Source organism: Aythya ferina (genome assembly GCF_964211825.1).
Source record: "Aythya ferina genome assembly, chromosome: 24".
NCBI classification, from domain to species: Eukaryota; Metazoa; Chordata; class Aves; order Anseriformes; family Anatidae; genus Aythya; species Aythya ferina.
The window spans coordinates 2,001,218-2,019,796 of record NC_140322.1 but is presented as its reverse complement, the minus strand read 5'-3'; the positions used below and the strand labels follow the sequence as shown (position 1 = coordinate 2,019,796).

The 18,579-nt window shown below is 45.4% G+C and overlaps 1 protein-coding gene across 7 annotated transcripts in view; it reads right to left on the bottom strand.

Moving 5' to 3' along the window:
- Window positions 1-10,989, bottom strand: part of ZMYM4 (zinc finger MYM-type containing 4) — a 41,967-nt gene extending 30,978 nt beyond the window's left edge. For 2 of the 7 annotated variants that reach the window (XM_084497146.1, XM_084497148.1), the window contains exon 1: window positions 10,679-10,989. In XM_084497146.1, coding sequence (XP_084353272.1) covers window positions 10,679-10,720 — 42 coding nt within the window. In that variant the 5' untranslated portion in view covers window positions 10,721-10,989. Of the gene's footprint in view, window positions 1-10,094; window positions 10,450-10,678 lie in introns of those variants that run through there. The other 5 variants (XM_084497151.1, XM_084497150.1, XM_084497144.1 and 2 more) reach the window with 3 other exon arrangements.
- Between the last annotated feature and the right edge of the window lie 7,590 nt (window positions 10,990-18,579).

Below are 18,579 nucleotides of genomic sequence, written 5' to 3'. Positions count from 1 at the left end.
GGTTTCATTAAACATTCTCTGACAGATGTTAAAGTTGACAGCATGTCTGGGGAAGCATGAGCACTGAGAATAATTAAAGTTCTCTTTTGGATGTCCAACTCTCACTAGCGTTCCTCATTTCTGCCTATAAGATAACAGCGATTAAGTCAGCTCTCCTTTCCCTGCATCTCCGGCTCTGCGCTTTCTTTCCTGGTAGATCCCGCTCACACTTCAATCCTTAAGCCACCTTAAGGAGAGTAATGGGATTTGATAACAGAGGGATGAGCTCTAATTTCACTGAACTCGAGTCGATAAACTGGAGATTCCACAGGGCTGTGATGGGAAACTACCAGCTTGGCAAAAATCAGCTCCAGGAAAGGATGACAACACATTGTCACGGGTGGCAAGGGGTCCATCAGCCTCCTGATATCGCCTGCAGGTCTACAAAGAGGAGTTAGCTCTTTCAGCACAGTTGACACACAGGGAATAGCAAGGATGTGTCCAAATTGTCTTGGAATACCAAGACCATTTGAGACTGCGCCAAAACTTTTCAGCTTCTCTGAGCAGTGAGAGTTGAGGCTGGAAAAGTGAAATATGGAAACAAAAGAGAAATTAATGTTATATTCCTTGAGACTGATTCAAGTCTGTTCATTGCAATTACCTAGAAGAATAAAAAAGGGAGCAAACACCTTCCAGGAAGGTTTGCAAGGCCTGAGTTACTGCTAAAATGATCCCACAAGGAGGTGGAGGTTTAGCACTGATCCGTGAGTCCACTTGTAGTCATCTAAGTTTGCACTAATGGAAAATTAATCCCCATAAATACTGGATATACTCAGTTCTAATACCAGATGCTGAGGACAAAGAGAGCAGCGGTGCATTGTGTTTACAGAACAGAGAAGGGAACTTGTTGCCATTCGGTAATAACATCAGAGCATGAAGCCTTGGGACACAAAACCATTTAGCGCAGGTCCTTTTCTCCTCGCTGATCCTCCTTGATCCCCTTCTTGCTTCCCAGCAGCAACGCCGTTATTTCTTCAGAAAAGTCTCAGCCAATTTGCTGGTAGGATGAGAAAAGTTCTCAGTTGAGATGAAGCACTAGATCATCCTGTTCTTGAAGCAGATTTATATCAAAGCAGCTCCTTGCCTCTTTTGAGATGCCGTGTACCTGTGGGGAAGCATTCCAAGCTCTACCACCATCTCATTCGCTTTACGAGCAACAGTCCGGGCCTCCCTAATTAACGATTTCATTCCAAGAAATGACGAGGTACAACTTGGCATGTGTGGGCCACCTGCAAGCGCAAGGTGCTACCATAAATATTTTGAACAAGTTTGACAACATTCGCAATCTATTTGGAAAGAGTCCGAGACATTTCCCAACCATGAGGTCATCCTACAAAAAACCCGCGCTACGTTGGATGTCCTTCCTCTTCCTGTAGTGGGGCTCTCAAAGTAAGAGGTCACCTCGAAGATCATCTTCTTTAAGATGCTTTGGGATGCAGAGGAAGGTTTGTGTCAGAAGCTTACATTAGAAATATTTATAAAACTGAATTTCAGCAGTCTTATCTAAGCCACTATCTGATGGTAACAGCACCGAGACTCTCACAAGGTGTAAATCCCAAGACCAGCAAGCAGGGCAAGCTTTTGTACACCTGTGTGTGGACACTTATGTATCTACACACACATAAATATATTTATATCCCCAATAAATGACTTATTCCATAACTGGACTATGCCCCGCAATGGGCACATATGTTTTTCTGAATTACTGCCAGGTATTCTATCAATTCTCTCAATTCTCTCGACTCCTTTTCCAATCCTGAGTCCTCTTACAATCTTGTTTAATGCCCTATCGGAAGGAAAATTTGTGTATCAACGAAGAGGTACCTAAAATACATATAGCACCTTGTATCAGTTTTAAATGAGTTGCCTTTCATTGGATTATGCTCTTGCATTACACAGAAATCCACGTAATAATGCCCAACTTACCACTACCACGTTATTCCACTACATCTCTGCCAGACAACTCCCCTCTCCACTCCTCACACCTCCTTCAATGGCTGCCATTCACTCCCAGTTCCCTTCATTTCTTCTGCTCAGATTTTTTTTTAAGATTCACTGCTTGAAACGGAACAAAAGGACTCCTGAGGTAAACACAAAACTGATTCATCCGATGGCATTTCCTACGGGTCATCTGAGGCAGGCCTAGGAAGAGGCACCTCGATTTCCCGCATTAGGTCTCCGATAGCTGCAGAAGGGAAAGTATCCAGAACGGAAAGGTTTCGGTTCCTACACGCCAGGCTTCAGGTTCCCAACACAGCCCTCACGACGCGTTTCCAGCTTTAAAACTAAACTCAAGACTGTCGTACTTCAGAACACCTTCATTTAATCACCGCGGATAAGATTTTGCCAGGGAATAGCTTAGTGACACTTAGTGCTTTTAAGGTAGTCAGTGTTCCCTAAGAGTGTAAAACTGAACAGCTCAAGCATGCTAGAAGGAAAATTAAATGTTTTAAGATATATTCTTCTTAGTGACTCTGCCGCACTAGCTAGCATTGTACACAAAGCCATGCTCTGCCCAGGCAGGCCGGAATAAATAAATAATACACAAAAGGATGACAAAACAATTAGGTATTCCTGGAAGCTGTGTGTTTTTGTTAAATTAACTATTCTTCACAGCCAGAAAACGCACTGCTTTTACAAAGAGATGTTCCACTAAGTATGTCTTTGTAATCCTTTTTAATTGTACACCAGACTCAGCATTAACCCCTCCTTGCTTTGAGCGGGTGGCAGAAGGGCACTGCTTACAGTTTCATACAAAGTGCTCGTCTGAAATAACTAAAAACCTGCTCAATTCTTTAACAGCATTCAAAGTTGCCATAGCATCCATAAATCAGACAATTAATAGATGGGTTTTGTGTGCAATGTAAAGAGAGAAGCTGCCTATGGCTCCAACCTTGTTTTGTATGCAAAATAATGTATATAAACAATAACCCAAACCCCACGGCAACTTTACAGACCTAGCACACATTTTTCTAACAAGCCTGCTGAAGTTTGAGCTTAGGTTTCACTGCATCCATAAGCACACTGTGGAAAGGAAGCAGACGTTAAGGAAAGTGCAATTAAAAATAGTCAGAGGTCTTTCAATTCCTTGCCCTTCCAGCTGCCCTGCACTACACACTGCAGCACCGCCCCCCCCAGCTTCACAATTCAACAAACTGATAAGGAAGGTGCAGGTTTTTCAAAGAAGATGATTTAAAAATTGAATTGCTCTTCTTGAACCGGCTGCGGGGAACCCAGGAAGCATCCCCTGACCTTTTCCACATGACACCCCTAGGAAGGGATGCCGAGCAGGCAGGCAGCCAGCCGCGCTGCACCTCTCCTGCGGGAGGGAAAAAAAAAAAAAACCCTGCGGCACGAGAGCAGAATTCAGCAGCAGGTCTTTCCCGGAGCTGCTTTTTGCCGAAACGCAGACAGACCAAGCGAGCCATACCTTCACGGCACCTAGGGAGGGAAGAGCAGAGGGTAACAAAGAGCCAGGCTGCTGCAGATACCTGCTACAGGAAAAGAACGGCTGCGGCAGGAAGAGAACCCGGCGGGGTCAGGCGAGCCATAGAGCTGGGCGCTCGGCGCGGGCCTGCAGAGCCCCCTAGCCGCCCCGGCTCCACGCTGGACACTCGCCGGACACCACCCAAGGTATGGGGGCTCCAGCACCCCAAAAGCAGCCCTGCATTGGGGTGCCGGGAGGCTCGGCGCGGGTTTTGCTGCGAGAGCGCAGCTCAGAGCCCGCAGTTCGGGAGCGGAGCCAGGAGGATGTGAACTTTGCAGATTCTGCAAGGTTTGTGCTCAGGCTTGAGCAGGCATTTGAGCCAAGCTCGAGACTTCAAAAGACTTAAATCAGCGACTAAAAACGATCTAAGAGTCAGGAGATGGATGCTACAAGAGGTATTTTAAAGGCAAAATTCAAAGCAGCATCTGTACACGCAAAAAGACAAAGGCAGACATGTTTCTGTGTCTTCTGGCTCCTTACCTTCCTGGTCAAGAGCTGCAGTTTTGCTTTGCATCCCACCTCCTGACGCATCCGAAATTTTTGCGACTGAAGTTTTATGCATCTAAACAAGAAAGTTTCAGCACACAGCACTCAGGCATGTGCTGCAGGCGTTTCTGGCTTAAGTTTTTCAGAATTGGGAATGAATCACCAGGACTCATGGGGAGCCGCTGGGCACAAAAGTGCATCAGCCTTTCTATCCCCAGACTTTGCTGAGATTCCTGAGAGTCCTGAATATTCATGGGCCGACTCTACACAAAGCCTCTGTCGACCTTATGGTCTGCATCTCCCCCAAACACACACAAACGAGCTGCAAACTGTTCCCAGCCTATCCGGGGCCAAGCAGATGAGCCTGCCAAGTAACAGAAGGTTACCTGATAATGCCTTATCTTTTCCCAATGATCAAAGTTTTTATCTACACCTGTACAGAACAGAGGGAGATTTGAGTCTTTGTCCCACTCCCTTCCTCGAAAACCCCACAGCTCCCTGCAGGAAGCCTTCACCTTGCAACTGTTTTTGCAGAGGCACCAGACACGACGTGCTGATCTACAGCCCGCTGGATGCTCGGGCTTTGAAAATTAAGAAACACACACACCACAAATCAAGCAAACAAACCGAGGCATCCACAAGAAAGGCTTTCTTTTAAAAAACAGAGAATTTCTCTCCTCAAACCCTCGCCCCAGCTACGTGCTGAGCTTTCCTACCGCAGGTGAACGCGCTCTACGACCAACCGGTGGCGCTGCCATTTGGGTTAACCTCAATCTCTCCGTGACATTAAATTAGGACAACTCCTACTTCTCACAGCATACGCCAGAAAAACTGAAATATTCAAAACGTCACACGGATGTAAAAATCTCCAAAACCAGACCTGGAAATCCGTTATAATGCCTGTTTCTGCGCTGTGGTGCTAGGCGAGCAATTACTCCAAACCAAGTATTTCACTTCAGCTGTGTATTTTAGCATCCCACAAGACAGCACTTCCCAGATGACAAGTGTTTACTTACATAGTTTGGCCACATCTTTCAAAAGCACATAGCTATTTGGAAGATGAAGTTCTGCAAAGCACACAGCCCCCTTTATTCCACTTAGCCTAGAAGCCGATATCTCATTGATCATGAGCCATCACCACATCTTTTAAGGGAAAGCCAGTCCTTGTTCTACAAGGAAGAAACAACAAGGATAACACCTGGGGCGTGAGGACCAGCACTACAACCCAGTAAAAATCCCTCTACTCAATGTCTCCCCCAAGAGGACAATTAATACGTTAGGAATTATTTGCTACTGGTTATGGTAGTAATAAAAAAAACCCTCCGTAAATCAAATAAAGTGATATAAAACCCAAGTCATCTGCTTTTCATTATCATCTGCCCTCAAATATGAAGCCCACAAGCTGGCTTTGCATGAAAACCAGGCCAATGTAGAAATGTAGCAGCTTCTGCTTGTTGATAAACACAGCGGGGATTATCAGCCCTCCTTCCCAGGATGGTTTATATCTTAATGGGCCCACACTGGTGAATCATCTCATCTACCATTAGGTACCGCAAGTCTTTTCCCTTCTTGCAAGAGCTTGGTGCCAACGACAACAAGTGGTGGTGAACCAGAGAGCCTCTAAGTGTGTGCAGTTTTCCCCTACTTCATTATTTATTTCAACGACAACTCCTAGCAGGCAACATTGAACCTACTGAAGAGAAGTCTGAATTCTTGAGCGCATGGCACCTCTTTGAACGAAGCTGAAATCTGTTTACTTTTCAGACTGATATTTTTTAAATCAATGTACAGAAGAGGAGGAAGCCATCAAAAATTAATGAAATAAAGTAAGTACTCCAAAATTTCTCCTGTAGGAATAACTAAGTCCAGTTATCCTAATTCTGCCTCAGGTCCTTCTCACCTAAATTTAGACAACTAAATGTTACTTTATCAGGCTACTGCTTCAGGTTTTCTCTCTTTCCAGTGGAAATGAAGATGCAATCCAGAAGCAATTCCTCCTGTGCTGGGACTTTGAGAGATCCCCATCTCGTTCACTGATGGCAGAGAGTCCAGAGAACCTTGGCAAAGCTACGCAGCTAACTATTGTACGGATACAGCTTACAAACTAAGATTGCCAGTGGAAAATATACTTATTTCTACAATCTAGAGATTTCAAACACACTTTTCTACCGAAGCATTACTAAGTTAATGCCAGTAGTGTCAGAGAACAGAAGACTCACAGGCAGATCTCTTCATCTTCTGTCTAGGACTGTTCAACAATTTAAACCATTCCAATACCCACCGAGTACGATTTGGTTTCATTTTTTTTTATAAGAACACTACAGATAATTTACATAGGAATCCTCCCAGAACTTCAAACTACTTCCAAAATTATACACATGCATCTAAAGTAAATAGCAAATATGGTAACCAAAACGAGATACATAGCATTGTTCCTCAGTCTTTACGTAAAAGGCCAGGATATAGCATGGATCAACATGCAGTTGGATATATAGAATATAGTTGGGCCAATACTAGTTTAGAAAAGTAAAATTTAGTCTAGGAAAGTACAGCCTAACATTCTTATTTCCCATGAAATTTTTGAGTAGCACTTCCAGAGAGCCAGAGTTATGAGAAAAGAGTGTGGCAGCAAAGGTCATCCAGTCCAGGTCTTGAGGTTACCGATCTGCAGCCTGCTTAGCACTTAAATCCGTCTCCTTTTTCCCGATATGGCTAAACCACAGCTCATGCTAGCAGATTTCAACTTATTTCAGACTCAGCTGTGATGTGACTTTTGCTTCAGCTTGGCACGAGCTTCCACAAATAATGTAACTGCTCCGGCAATCAGCAGCATGCAAGGATTATTTTATCACGGCCTCACACCTACAGAGTTCATGAAGCTTCTTTCATGACCTTTCCGTAACAGAGTTCTTTATATCCCTTACTTATTTTCCCAGATTGAGTCTTACTCACTCTTGTTTTTCTTTTTTCACTGGACAACTAATTAAAAAAAAACAACCTTGGGGGTGTACTGTAGCTATCTCCCTCTTCTGTCCCAGTGGAAACACTTTTTTTTCTATTAAAACATGCAAGGCAGAACGCAGGCTAAGATGATAGACACGGAGAGCACACAATGCTGCCGACATGCCCTTGATGAAATACGCTCTGCTGGAGAAACCTTGTTTTGAGGAATTTGGCTGATCACAGAGAATAAATGTTATGAGCAAAAGCAGGAGCAAGTGCTGCTTTCATGCAGTTACCACGCCGTTAGAAAATGGATGATGGAAGTCACCTGAACAGAGTTAGTCACTGACAGAAAGCCTTGAAGAGAATTCACTACGTGAAATTTGCTGCAGGGCATTTATGGAAAAGCAGACATGAACGGGAATGTCTGGAAGAAATGATGGGATCCAACGACGGTAGATTAAAAAAAAGTTGAGCTAACTGCTTGAAGAATGTTGGGGGTGATTTCAAAATTAATTTCCAGTGTCCTAACCATGCAAGTGGCCTTCAAGTGGGCATAAATGGCTTACTTTATTTTTCCTTATTTTATACCATGTGAAGAGCCCTAACATAAAACACTGAGATCATTTATGCTTCTTTGACGCGGCAAATTCAAGGCATCCTTTGAGAGCTGCACAAATCCATTTCCATCGTCTTTGTCCCATTTAAGAGGAGTCTAGGAGCAAAACCTTCTGAATGAGATGACCTCCTCCAATCTTTGAATAAAGCCATGAGAAACTTAAAATCTTTTGCAAGACGTAGACATGCAGGTGCCCACCTATTCGCACCAAGTTGACTTCCAAGAGCCCAGGGGTCAAATTCAGCAGCATGTACTGTACACCACAAATTGTCCTGTCTTGTTCAATGCATTGACCAAGTATTGTTGTAAATAAACGATCATTCTACTCAGAATGCAAATTGTTCAAGACAGCGAGATTATATACTAATTATAGTTGAAGTGCCACAGATGTTTTAATTAAAAAAATATAAAATTAATCTTGGTATTATTCAAAAAGTTGAATATGTTGATATATTTTCTTTAGAATATGTTATATAAAATATGTATTTATCTATATATGGAATTTATTTAGAAATTAAAGATTAGAAACTAGGTTAAAGTAGAAATTAACCTCTAAAACTACAGCTCAGCCACAAGAACTTTAAGGACGCTATCTTACACTGGCAAAAGCCTCGTTTTTCAGTTTGTTGCTCCATGCTTTGGCTTGAACTAAAGGATGGCACCTGCTTGTTGATGCATTCTGCAAAACGCCACTCTTGGTGCATGCACTTGTGGAATAATAACCTTTGCAAAAGACTTTAATATTGAAAAGGACACCAGCACTTGCTAAGTTCCTCTCTGAAGAAATTATTACATCAATCTTTTTTTCCCCTACAAAGGAACATTATTTAAGAAATGCTCGTTATTCCTTGGGCACAGCATTTGAAAGAGTCTGCCACCTTGATTTCCTGTAGCATGGGAACTGAACCACTTGGGAAGAGAAATGGGATATGCAGCTTTTCCAAGCCCTCATCACTTACTGTTTTAATGGAAGCCATGTAAGCGCACTGCGTGTACAGCATACTCATCTAATTCTTCGCCATTTCCATCAGTCATTTGAGCAGCCTGGAAGAATTCACTTCTCCCTATGTTCCTCAAGAACATCTTAGTGCATAAGCTGGTTTTGAGATGGGGAGAGATGAAGAAATTCACCTCTCAGACTCTGAAGATTACACATTGACAGGATGTGGTGCATTGGTGCTACTATTTACATTAAAATCTCACAGAAGCCTTTCTGGCATAGTTCAGACCAACCTTGCTGTCAAACTTGGGACCAGAAAGGTCTTTTCCTTCAGGCTAGATTGGCAAACTGTTCCTTACTTATTGCTTGCAAAAAGTGCCACTTTCCTCGATCATCTGTAAATTTTACCACGCAGTCTCTGCTTCTGCAGGAACCCAGAATGTTGGCAGTGCCAACAGCACGTAAGAGGTTTTCCGTAATGCCCCCAAAGGACACATGGAGTAATAATGGATGGAGACTTTGGGACTTACTACTTAGCAAATGATTATCTAACCAACACAAAACCAGTTTTTCCTGAGACCAATGACGACGATACTGACTCAAAGGTGCTTTTCTTTGGTATTTCTTAGCTGACAGTTGGCAACCTTAAGAAGAATAAAGGTTGTTTTTTTTTTTTCCATTGGGCAATGCCAGGTGACTTGTCAACAGGTAAGACGAGAGTATCAAGGCAATGGGCATGCTGAGACCACTAGATGCTAAGATGGAGACTGCACAACATCTCCGAGCAACCTGTTCCAATGCTTGACTGTCGTCATGGCATAAAAGTTTCTCTTTAGTCCACTAACATCTCAACGACTAGGAATGAAGTTTTATTTAAGATTTCTTAAGTCACTGTCTTACATCCAGCTACTTCCCTTTCAACTTCTTGCAGACAGCCAAAATCATGATCCTCCAGCGATACGTGGTTCTTGTGAGCAATCCACAAAATTCTTTGAGTTTGCTCATGAACGAGTGCAACCGGTGAAAGACATGGCTTTAAGACAGTTCAGCTGTGAAGTTCACTTCCATGACTGCAGCGTAGCCAAACGCCTGTGCAACTCCTTCAATTGTACCCTGGAAGGTCACCCGTTCTGCTTAGCAGCAAGTAGTTTCACTGCGATCACAAGTTTCACGTTCCCTGCAATAAATTCACTAAGCAACTCATCTCAAGCATAGGAATGGGAAACGTTAGATAGCGTTCTTGCTTTTGCAAGGCTAGAGAATGGGAAAACTTCCTCATCTTTGGGAAAAGGGATCTGGATGGCTCAGAGACTTGTAGTAACCTAAAGACCCTTCCATACAAACTGAAATGCCCGCTAGCAGTGAATTAACCTCAATTCTATCAAAAGTTTTCAACCAAAATTTACAGCGTGTGCATGAAGTTGGCCTTCACTTGTTGCAAGACTACCGTGAGCACTGCTTAGAAAGTTATTTTCCCTCGGTTGCTTCACGGGCCACAAGACACGGGCAATAACGAACCTTCTACTTGGTTAAAGGATGAAGAATTTCTTCAAGCAGGGTCAGACGCCCGCTATACTTACAGACCAAACCGCAACAACGAAGGGCCAAGGCTCAGGACCAGCACTAATAATGGTGCTGAGATGCTTGCAGTCCGCGATGCTTGCCGTCCACGCACCTAACCACGGGATGGAAGTGCCACCTTGACGGCGAGCTACGGTTTGACGTTGATGAGTGAAAAACATCAACAAAAAGCACCAAGAACATTGTGGTTTGACCGAGTTGGCCGGCCGGCCGGCGGTGACAGATCCTCGTTAGCCGTCAACTTTATGCCAGATCCTCGTTAGCCGTTAAGTTTATTAGCTCAGCGACGCCGCGACGCCGATCGAAACGATGCCTACACGCATCTCCTGGGGGGGGGGGGCAACTGCGAGAAAACTACACAAACCTTGGGGGCAGCCGGATGGGAGGCCCGGAGGGACGACACCCCTCCATGCACCCACCACGGCAGCCCACCCCCAAGCCGGGAGGACCCCAAACCCACCGCCCCCCACCTGCCCAGCCCTCCCTTCATGGCTCTGGACAGCAGCAGGGTGCCCAGCGGGGGTGCACCCCTCACCCCCCCCCCCCCCCACCCTCAGCCCCCCCCTTGACGCCCCCCACTCACCCTGGCGCAGGGGCCGGGCCCCTCCTCCTTGGCCTCCGCCATGTCGCGCCCCCCCCTCAGCTGTCCGGGCCCGGGGGGGCTCCTCGCTCCCTTTCAACCTCGCGTGTGTGCGTCCCCCCCCCCCCTCCTCTTCTTCCTCCTCCTCCTCCTCCTCCTCCTCCTCCTCCCTTCCTTCTCCTACGGGGGGGAGGCTCCGCGAGGTGCCGGGGCCAGCCCCGAGCTGTTGCCGTGGGCTGGAGGCGGGGGAGGGTCCCGGCGGCTCCCTCAGGGCTGAGGAAGAGGAGGAGGAGGAGGAGGGGAAGGGGAGGGGGGGGGGGTCGGAGCCGCCAGGCCGCGAGCCCGCTGCCAGCTGCGCCGCCCAGCCCAGCGCGGGGCCACAGCGCGCATGCGCCGCGCGCCTGCGCGCCCCCGCCCGGGCCCGCCTCCCCGGGGCAGCCCCGCGCATGCGCGGTGGGGGCGACTCAGGGATGAGGGGGGATGAGGGGGGAATAGGGGGGGAGGGGGGGGGGCATGGAGGACCTGAGGTGGGGATGGGGATGGGGAGTGAGGTGGTGGCTGGGCAGGTGGGCAAGGGTTGGAGGGCTTCGAGTGGTAGTATGGTGGCCAAGTGGCCCATGAGGTTGTGGTATGGCCGCCTGGTGTTGCCTGACCTCGTGTCACTGAGATTTGCGTCACCACACTGAGTGTCACTGCACCCAGCCTCGTGTCACCTTGGAATCACTCTGGTGTCACTTCACCTGGCCTCATGTCACCCGGAATCACCTCACCACACATGGCTTCCCCTCACACAGCCTCACCTCACCTCACCCCGCCTCACCTCTCACCCCGCCAGAGGTTGAGCTCCCCCATATTTCCCATCACACCATGTCCGTCCCACCTCAGAGCAGCACCCAGCACCCACCCGCCACCCGCCACCCACCCCCGGGCACTATGAGGCTGTGGGGATCGGTCCCGTGGTGCAGGGTGAAGCAGGATCCCCACACCTCCCGTTATGGAGCGCTCCAGAGGTTAGCGGTTTGGACTTGTGGCCTTCCTGTTGGAGAGAGTATGTATTTTATCTATTATTGCAAATAAGTAGTGATAGGACCAGAGGGAACGGCCTCGAGTTGTGCCAGGGGAGGTTCAGGCTGGAAATGAGGAGACATTTCTCCTCAGCAAGAGCGCTCAGGCGTTGGGACGGGTTGCCCAGGGAGGTGGTGGAGTCCCCGTCCCTGGGGGTGTTCAGGGAGAGGTTGGACGTGGTGCTGGGGGACAGGGTCACTGGGTGACACTGGTAGTAGGGTGATGGTTGGACCAGATGATCTTGGAAGTGTTTTCCAACCTTACTGATTCTATTTATTTGCTGGGCGGGATGCTCCACACACTACAAAGTGTCATTTTACAACGGTAGCGCATCACGAGCCAACTGCAGTGAGGATGTAACGCGCCTCTGAGCCCACGTCGGCTCACTCTTAATTTTGTACTGCTGTGGAGTCTAGAGCTCTTCCTTCCTGTGCCGAAACGCCTGCACGGCGGTTTCGAGAACTGCATGGAGTATTTGCAGGACATTTGTTTTTTTTTTCACTTCACTGGAATCAGCCTACGAGTATAGACAGACCTGTTTTGTATTTATTGTGCCTCTACTGTATCACTCATGAATGAACCATTATGTAATTTTTTAGCTAATTTAACATTTGTTGGTACAACTGTAAACCAGACATGCTTTTAATGTTGGGATGGATGTTTTATATTTGACCGCATTTCTCCTCATCTGGCATCAATCAAAAGTTCATGTGAGGGTTGTTTCTACCAACTCGGAGGACGTAATCCCAGGAAGATTTGTGTATCCCTTTAACCTGAAATACCTGCAAGGTCACGTTTTGGTTTCAAAAATCAATATAACTTTTCAAGGTTAAAGCCTAAATATTTAAACCTTTGTAACGTTGCCTGTCATTTTAATGCTTTCCAATACTTAAGGCACTCAAAATGTTAGCAAGACATTAGTCTATTATGAAAAAATATGAAATTACAAGTGAGATACTGATTGTTGACTGTGAACAGTCAAACATTACCAGCACCTACAAGTAGTTGATAAGAACAATGTGTTCCTTTCTCCTTGCTATTTAAATAATCTAAATGCTAATTAAAACTTTGTCTTAAAGAGAAATCTCCACTTCCTAGCTTTATCTGATTTGCACAATTAAAGGGTGGTATTAAGCAGCAGCAGCTCCATTTCAGCAGTGAATTGAATGAATCTTATGTAAACTCTGACCTAAAACGTAGATACATCATATTGGGATTCGTTTAGGAAATCCTGTCAAGTCTTTCTTTAGAAGTGGCAGCATTCCACTGGCAGTGAAATAATTAATGAAAGTAATAATTTAATAAGTTATGAATAATGTTTTTCACATCCTCAGATCGGAAGTAACTCCAGTTGATACATCATTTTGTGAGATATCTTAAGGAACTGGGGATTCTGTATGTCAGAGGATGTCACAGGTAAACCGTGAGCTTGATGTGAAATTAAGTAATTGTTCAAAAATTACATTTATCCTTGGATAGCTGCAGATGAAAAGAGTGAATATTTTAATCAAATTAATGTGCATGAGATATAGTAGCAATCAAAGCTTTTTATATGGCAATATTTACATTAGTTTTGATTCTCAAACAGCTAGAAATTCACAGTACAGGGCTGCCACATGTTAATTTTCCATCGGAGATGTATTGAACATGCACAGATTTCTCAAAGCATGTGTGTAGCAGCACAGATGTGTTGTACATGTGTAGATGATATAAACACTGGAAATGCACCTATTTTCGAAACAGATCTTCTAGAATGGCAGAAAATACAAAGAAAGAAGGAAAAAAGAACCCAGTTAGAATATAAGTATTTATAAATTATCTAAACAATTAGTAACAATGTTGAAAAATCCAAGTATTCAGAAGTCAGGAGAAAGACCTTAAAAGATGAGATTAGTTTACGAATTAAGAGTTTAAGAATAACAAACTTGTTTTTTTCTTTTTGACCTCTGATTTCTGAGACTTTATAGTGCACTGCCCGCACATTTTCAGGATTAACTTTAGGAAGTGGCAGGGGGTGGGAGGGAAGAAGTGGTATGCGTGTTTATTTGTTTGTTTGTTTTAACTAAACATTTATTTTCATGTAAGCACAGCTCCAAAAGCTCAGGCATTCAGAATAACCTCAACCACCATGGGACTTCCAGTAACATCAGAAGATCTGACAAAACTATTATTATAATTTCTTTGGGCTATATTTTAAATTCCTATAGTATTTTACAAAATGAGAATTTCATATAATTTGCTCTGAGCAGGCTAACATGAACAAACATCTTTATTTCATTGCGTGTTTCTCATAAGTAAATGAGGGAGCTGGTGGAAATATTTTGAGTTTTCAGTATTCAACTCACAACGCTTTCAGACCGCTATAAACAAAATATGTTGTTAAAAACAGATCCTGCCATTAACGTGGAACACAATAAAACCAGATGCTATGGAAATCTATGCCTGACGGAAGGTTTGCTTGAACTGGTGCTGTGGACAGACGAGAGGGTGACAATAAGCACGGAGCATTTAAAACTCTCTCGTCACTGGTATGTATGCTGTGTAGGCATCTCTCAGGCCTTTGAATAGGGCACTTGAACTACTGCAGCATGTTTTCCAGCTTGTTCAGGCCTGACTTAATTTTGACTCTAAATGAGCTGTGTGTGTATTAATGTGGCTAAAAAAGACACTGCATAATATGTAGATAATGTGGTGATGACTAGTGTAGAACAGACCCAGATAAATGCCTGGATAAGACAGGGAAAAGATAAGATTTTTCCACAGAGTATTGTTTCTGAATTGCTTTTTAATTTACCCCCGGAGTGCCCATATTATAATCTGCTGTACAATTCCACATGCGACTATTTGTCTTTAAAACAGCGACATTTAAAAAAGAAACCATGGAACTCCTTTCACATGCAGGCTGCAGCTCAATGAACTGGATGAATGATCTTTCCACATCCCCACGGGCACGTACAGCTGAAGATAGATCACCCAGAAAACCTGCCAGCCCTACATATTGAGGTCGAGACACTCCCTCCATGCGAGCTCAGGTTCTGTTCAGAGAATTGCAGGTGCTGCATGGTGTTGGCCAGATGGAAAACTAGATGGAAAATCTTGTTTCCTGCTCGGTCAGCTCAGTGAGTATCCTAATAGGACAGGCTTTGTAGGGTGGGCTGAGAAACATGGCTGGGGCACATGTTGCACCCATCTTTGGGGTCAAGAAGAGCCTCAAAAGCACAATGTGGGATTGCTGCAATGGACAGCGCCCGTTGGCTCGAAGCATCACAGCCCTGTGTGGTTGTGGGATGGGATGTCCTGAGAGCAGGGACAGCAGTGAGCAGGAGGCTGAGGGAGCAGAACTGGGAGAACTGAGGGAACAGGAGAGATGAAAGCAAGGCGGCCTTGGGGTTGAAATATGTTGCTTTGGGCACATCTTTGTGCATGGCGTTGGGAGGGACTGAGACCAGAGGCGATGTGAGGCCAAATCTGCATCAAATATGAAGAGAGGCGCTGGCAGTGCTAGGCCAGGGAGCAGCAGCTTCCCTAAATCTCCGTCCACAACCAGAGGAGGCTGCCTGGAGCTCCGATGATGCAATGCTGGGGAGGAGGCAACGCTGGGGAGCGAGGTTAAGAGTCAGCCCTGGGTGAGGGAACCCACAGCTGGCAGCTGTGTGCGTGGTGCACTCTGCCCTCAGCCTGGAGGCATCCCCTCAGCGCTGCCAGCTCTGGAGGCTGAGCTGCCAGCACCTTTTTCTGTCCTGGAGATGGGCAGAACTGCCAAAAATGCTTCGTTTTGGAAGGCACCTCTGCAGACACGAGCAGCTTCCAAGGCAGGGCTGCAATCACTCGAGCAAAACCAGGGGATATTTCAGGGGGAAAAAATATCTAGTGGAGTCTCCTCTTGGTGCACAGCAAAGCAGTGCTCCGGGTGGGTTTGTCTCCCAGCACCAGGGTGCTCTGGCTTTGTCCCCCAGCGCCCTGATGCACGGGGCCAAGCGGGATTTGCATTTCCATGGCACTGGTGATGTCAGGGGCCTGCACAGCGAGGTCCCCCGAGGCTGCGAGGACAAAGGGGATCCAGAGGCTTGGAAACAACAAAGATCAGGGAAAGAGAGAAGGCAAGTTTTTAAAAAGCAACGCATTCAGAGTGCTTAGTCATAGATTCACGAACACAGGAGGGGTGGCAGAGGCCTATTTTCATCCTGAAGCTCCCCCTCACGTCCCAGACTTGCTCGGCTGTGTTTGCTGTTGAGATAACATCCCCTTCCCCCACCACCCACAGATTGCTGGAGGAACAGCCGTTGAAAAAAAAAAAAAAAAAAAAAGGCAGTTGCCTTACTCTGCCTGCAGGAGAAATGTCAGGAAGTGTCTGATGGTGGGTGGGATGAAAGGAGGAAGCTGAACTCAAAAGAGAATATTCTAGCTTAGCTCTGCTCGTGCAAACAAATGCCCCTCTGTATTTTGCTTGATAAGAACGTGCAGTGGCAGGGTCTTCCCGTGTGCAGGCTGGACAAGCGTGGAGCGGTTGCTTACACACCTCCCAGGGATTTGATTTGTACTTGCTGCATTACCCAGAGCACTCTGTGAACTGGAGGGTGAAAAGACGTAAACAACTCGGCAGAGAGACGAGCATCATCAATAATTAATAGTGTCTTTTTGTGATGGGGATGGTCCAGTATTAATTATGAAGTTAATTTCGATTTGGATGAATTTGTGGGCGTGTATGAAATTTGGACCAGAGTTTAAGTTCAGTGCAATCACGCTGTTATTCTAATTACAATTGTTATAAATCCATTCTGCATCTTCTTTTTAAGTCTCAATAACACAGACTTCTGTTTTCAAACACGCCAGGCGTCAGCTTTTGCACCCCGGCTATGGCAGTTCTCAGGTCCCCTAAGTGAATCCGGTTGTAAATACAAAGGAAATTGTTTTCATTCGTTGCCACTCTGCAGCCCCAAAGAAATGCGAAATTATGCCAAGAATGTAGGTAGTCATAAATACATCGGGCTTCTAAAATCATACAGTCAACAATGATGAAGAAACTTAACTGCATACATCACAAAATATTTAAATAGATGGTGACCAACATGTGCAAATCTGGTAGCTAGACTTTTACGGCTATTTCTGTACCATAAACAGCTGATGCTGCTCTGTGCCAGACTCCCCATCTTTTTCACTCCGTAGCCTTGAGAATTGTCAGGATGCCATCCACTACTCACCAGTTCTTGCAGTAGTTTTTGAAGCCAGTTTTTGCACTGGGTGTTCCGTCGTGAAAAAGTATGGCAGACGTACAAAATGCAGGGGGAGAAGAGGACTGGGCCTCTTAGTTAACTGGAAAGAACTAAGAGTTAGGAGTATCTTCAAGGCTTTGATGCACTCAGGCCTTGTTTATGTTGTGCTCAGTTGTGCCGGTACTTGAGACCCCAAAATCTTCTTCTCGCCTTCTTATGGGCTGTGTGGTCTTGGACAGGACTTCCCAATCTTGGAGCTCTCTATTTTTAAGTCAGGGAATGACGTTAAAAATGTGGAAGGTGGTGAGATGGGCACATAAAATGGCAGTGGGAACTGCGTGATTACGAATAATAAATAGCTGTGCTTGCTTCTTGGGTTATAAGAGCAGGGATTAATGTTTCCTTCGTGGGTTCAGTGATGGGTTCATGGTTCTTTTTTCAGGCCCTGTGCTCATCTTACCCATCCAGTCTCACCAACCAAACCGTCCCTCACAAACACGGGAGCACACAGCACTGTTGAGGAGAGCAGGAATGTCCTTGGATCTGCTAAACACTCCTACAAACCTCCCACATCAGCTGCATTGCCCATCCTGGAAAGAAGAGTGAAAGGTAAAAGGAAGGGAGAGGAAAAGAGGAAAGGGAAAAGGAAAGGGAAAGGAGGCAAAATTCCTCTTGCACTTTCTCATGAGTGTACTGAATGTTTCTTCTGCAGAAGACCTCATTTATGTGACTTTGATGCTGGCTTGGATTTTGATAGAGGACTCGGAACTTCTGCTGCTTAAGACATTTCAGGAATTTTAATTAGTTCTGAGACATCAGAAATGGAAAATCCTGAACTTTAACCCTTTCAGGTTGAGAGAACACAGTCTCCAGCAGGATTGTGAACTGTGGGTGCGCATAGAGGTCAGACAGCAGACTTCCCTGCAGATCCTGTATTATCTTTTTTGTAGACTCTTCAACCTGATTCAGATCTCATTTATTCCACTATAAATCAAGATTATATCCAATGAAATCAATGATGTTACTGTGCAAAAACAATCAACCCTTGCAGTTGTTCTCTGCGTTTGCTTTGCTACCACTGTAATCTCTTATCTGGCCCTGCATTACTTTCACTCATCTGGGTTAAAAAATGGCCTGCGGGCATATTTGTCATAGTGTACAGGAAAAAGCTCTCAGAGAGCAGATTTAATCAGTACTCAAGCAGGGAGTGAAAACAGTGGAGGAGGGAGGGAGAGAACTCTCATCATCAAGTGCCACAGGAAAGTTGCTGAGCATTCTGCTGAGGGGCTGAATGGCTACTGCAGCTATTAGCCACTCCTTTCATCCCCCCTCTGAGCTTTATGCACTAGAGGTTGCTGTAGGCATTTTACTTTCTCCTTTATTCTTTAAAGGTGACACTGTTATTCACAAAACTGTTGAGCCCTGGAATAATGAAACCGTTCTGCAGAAATCCCTGCTGTTCCAGACAGGTTTATCAGAAAGCACCACAGATTTGACTAGCAGAGCCTTTAGCAGGCTCCAGGTTTCTGGGTGTCTCACTGCTGTGATCTCTCTGTCTGCTCCTGTCTTTTGCTTCATGATTTATATTTTTTTTAATTGCTGAGCATCTCTCGTTCAGAGATACTA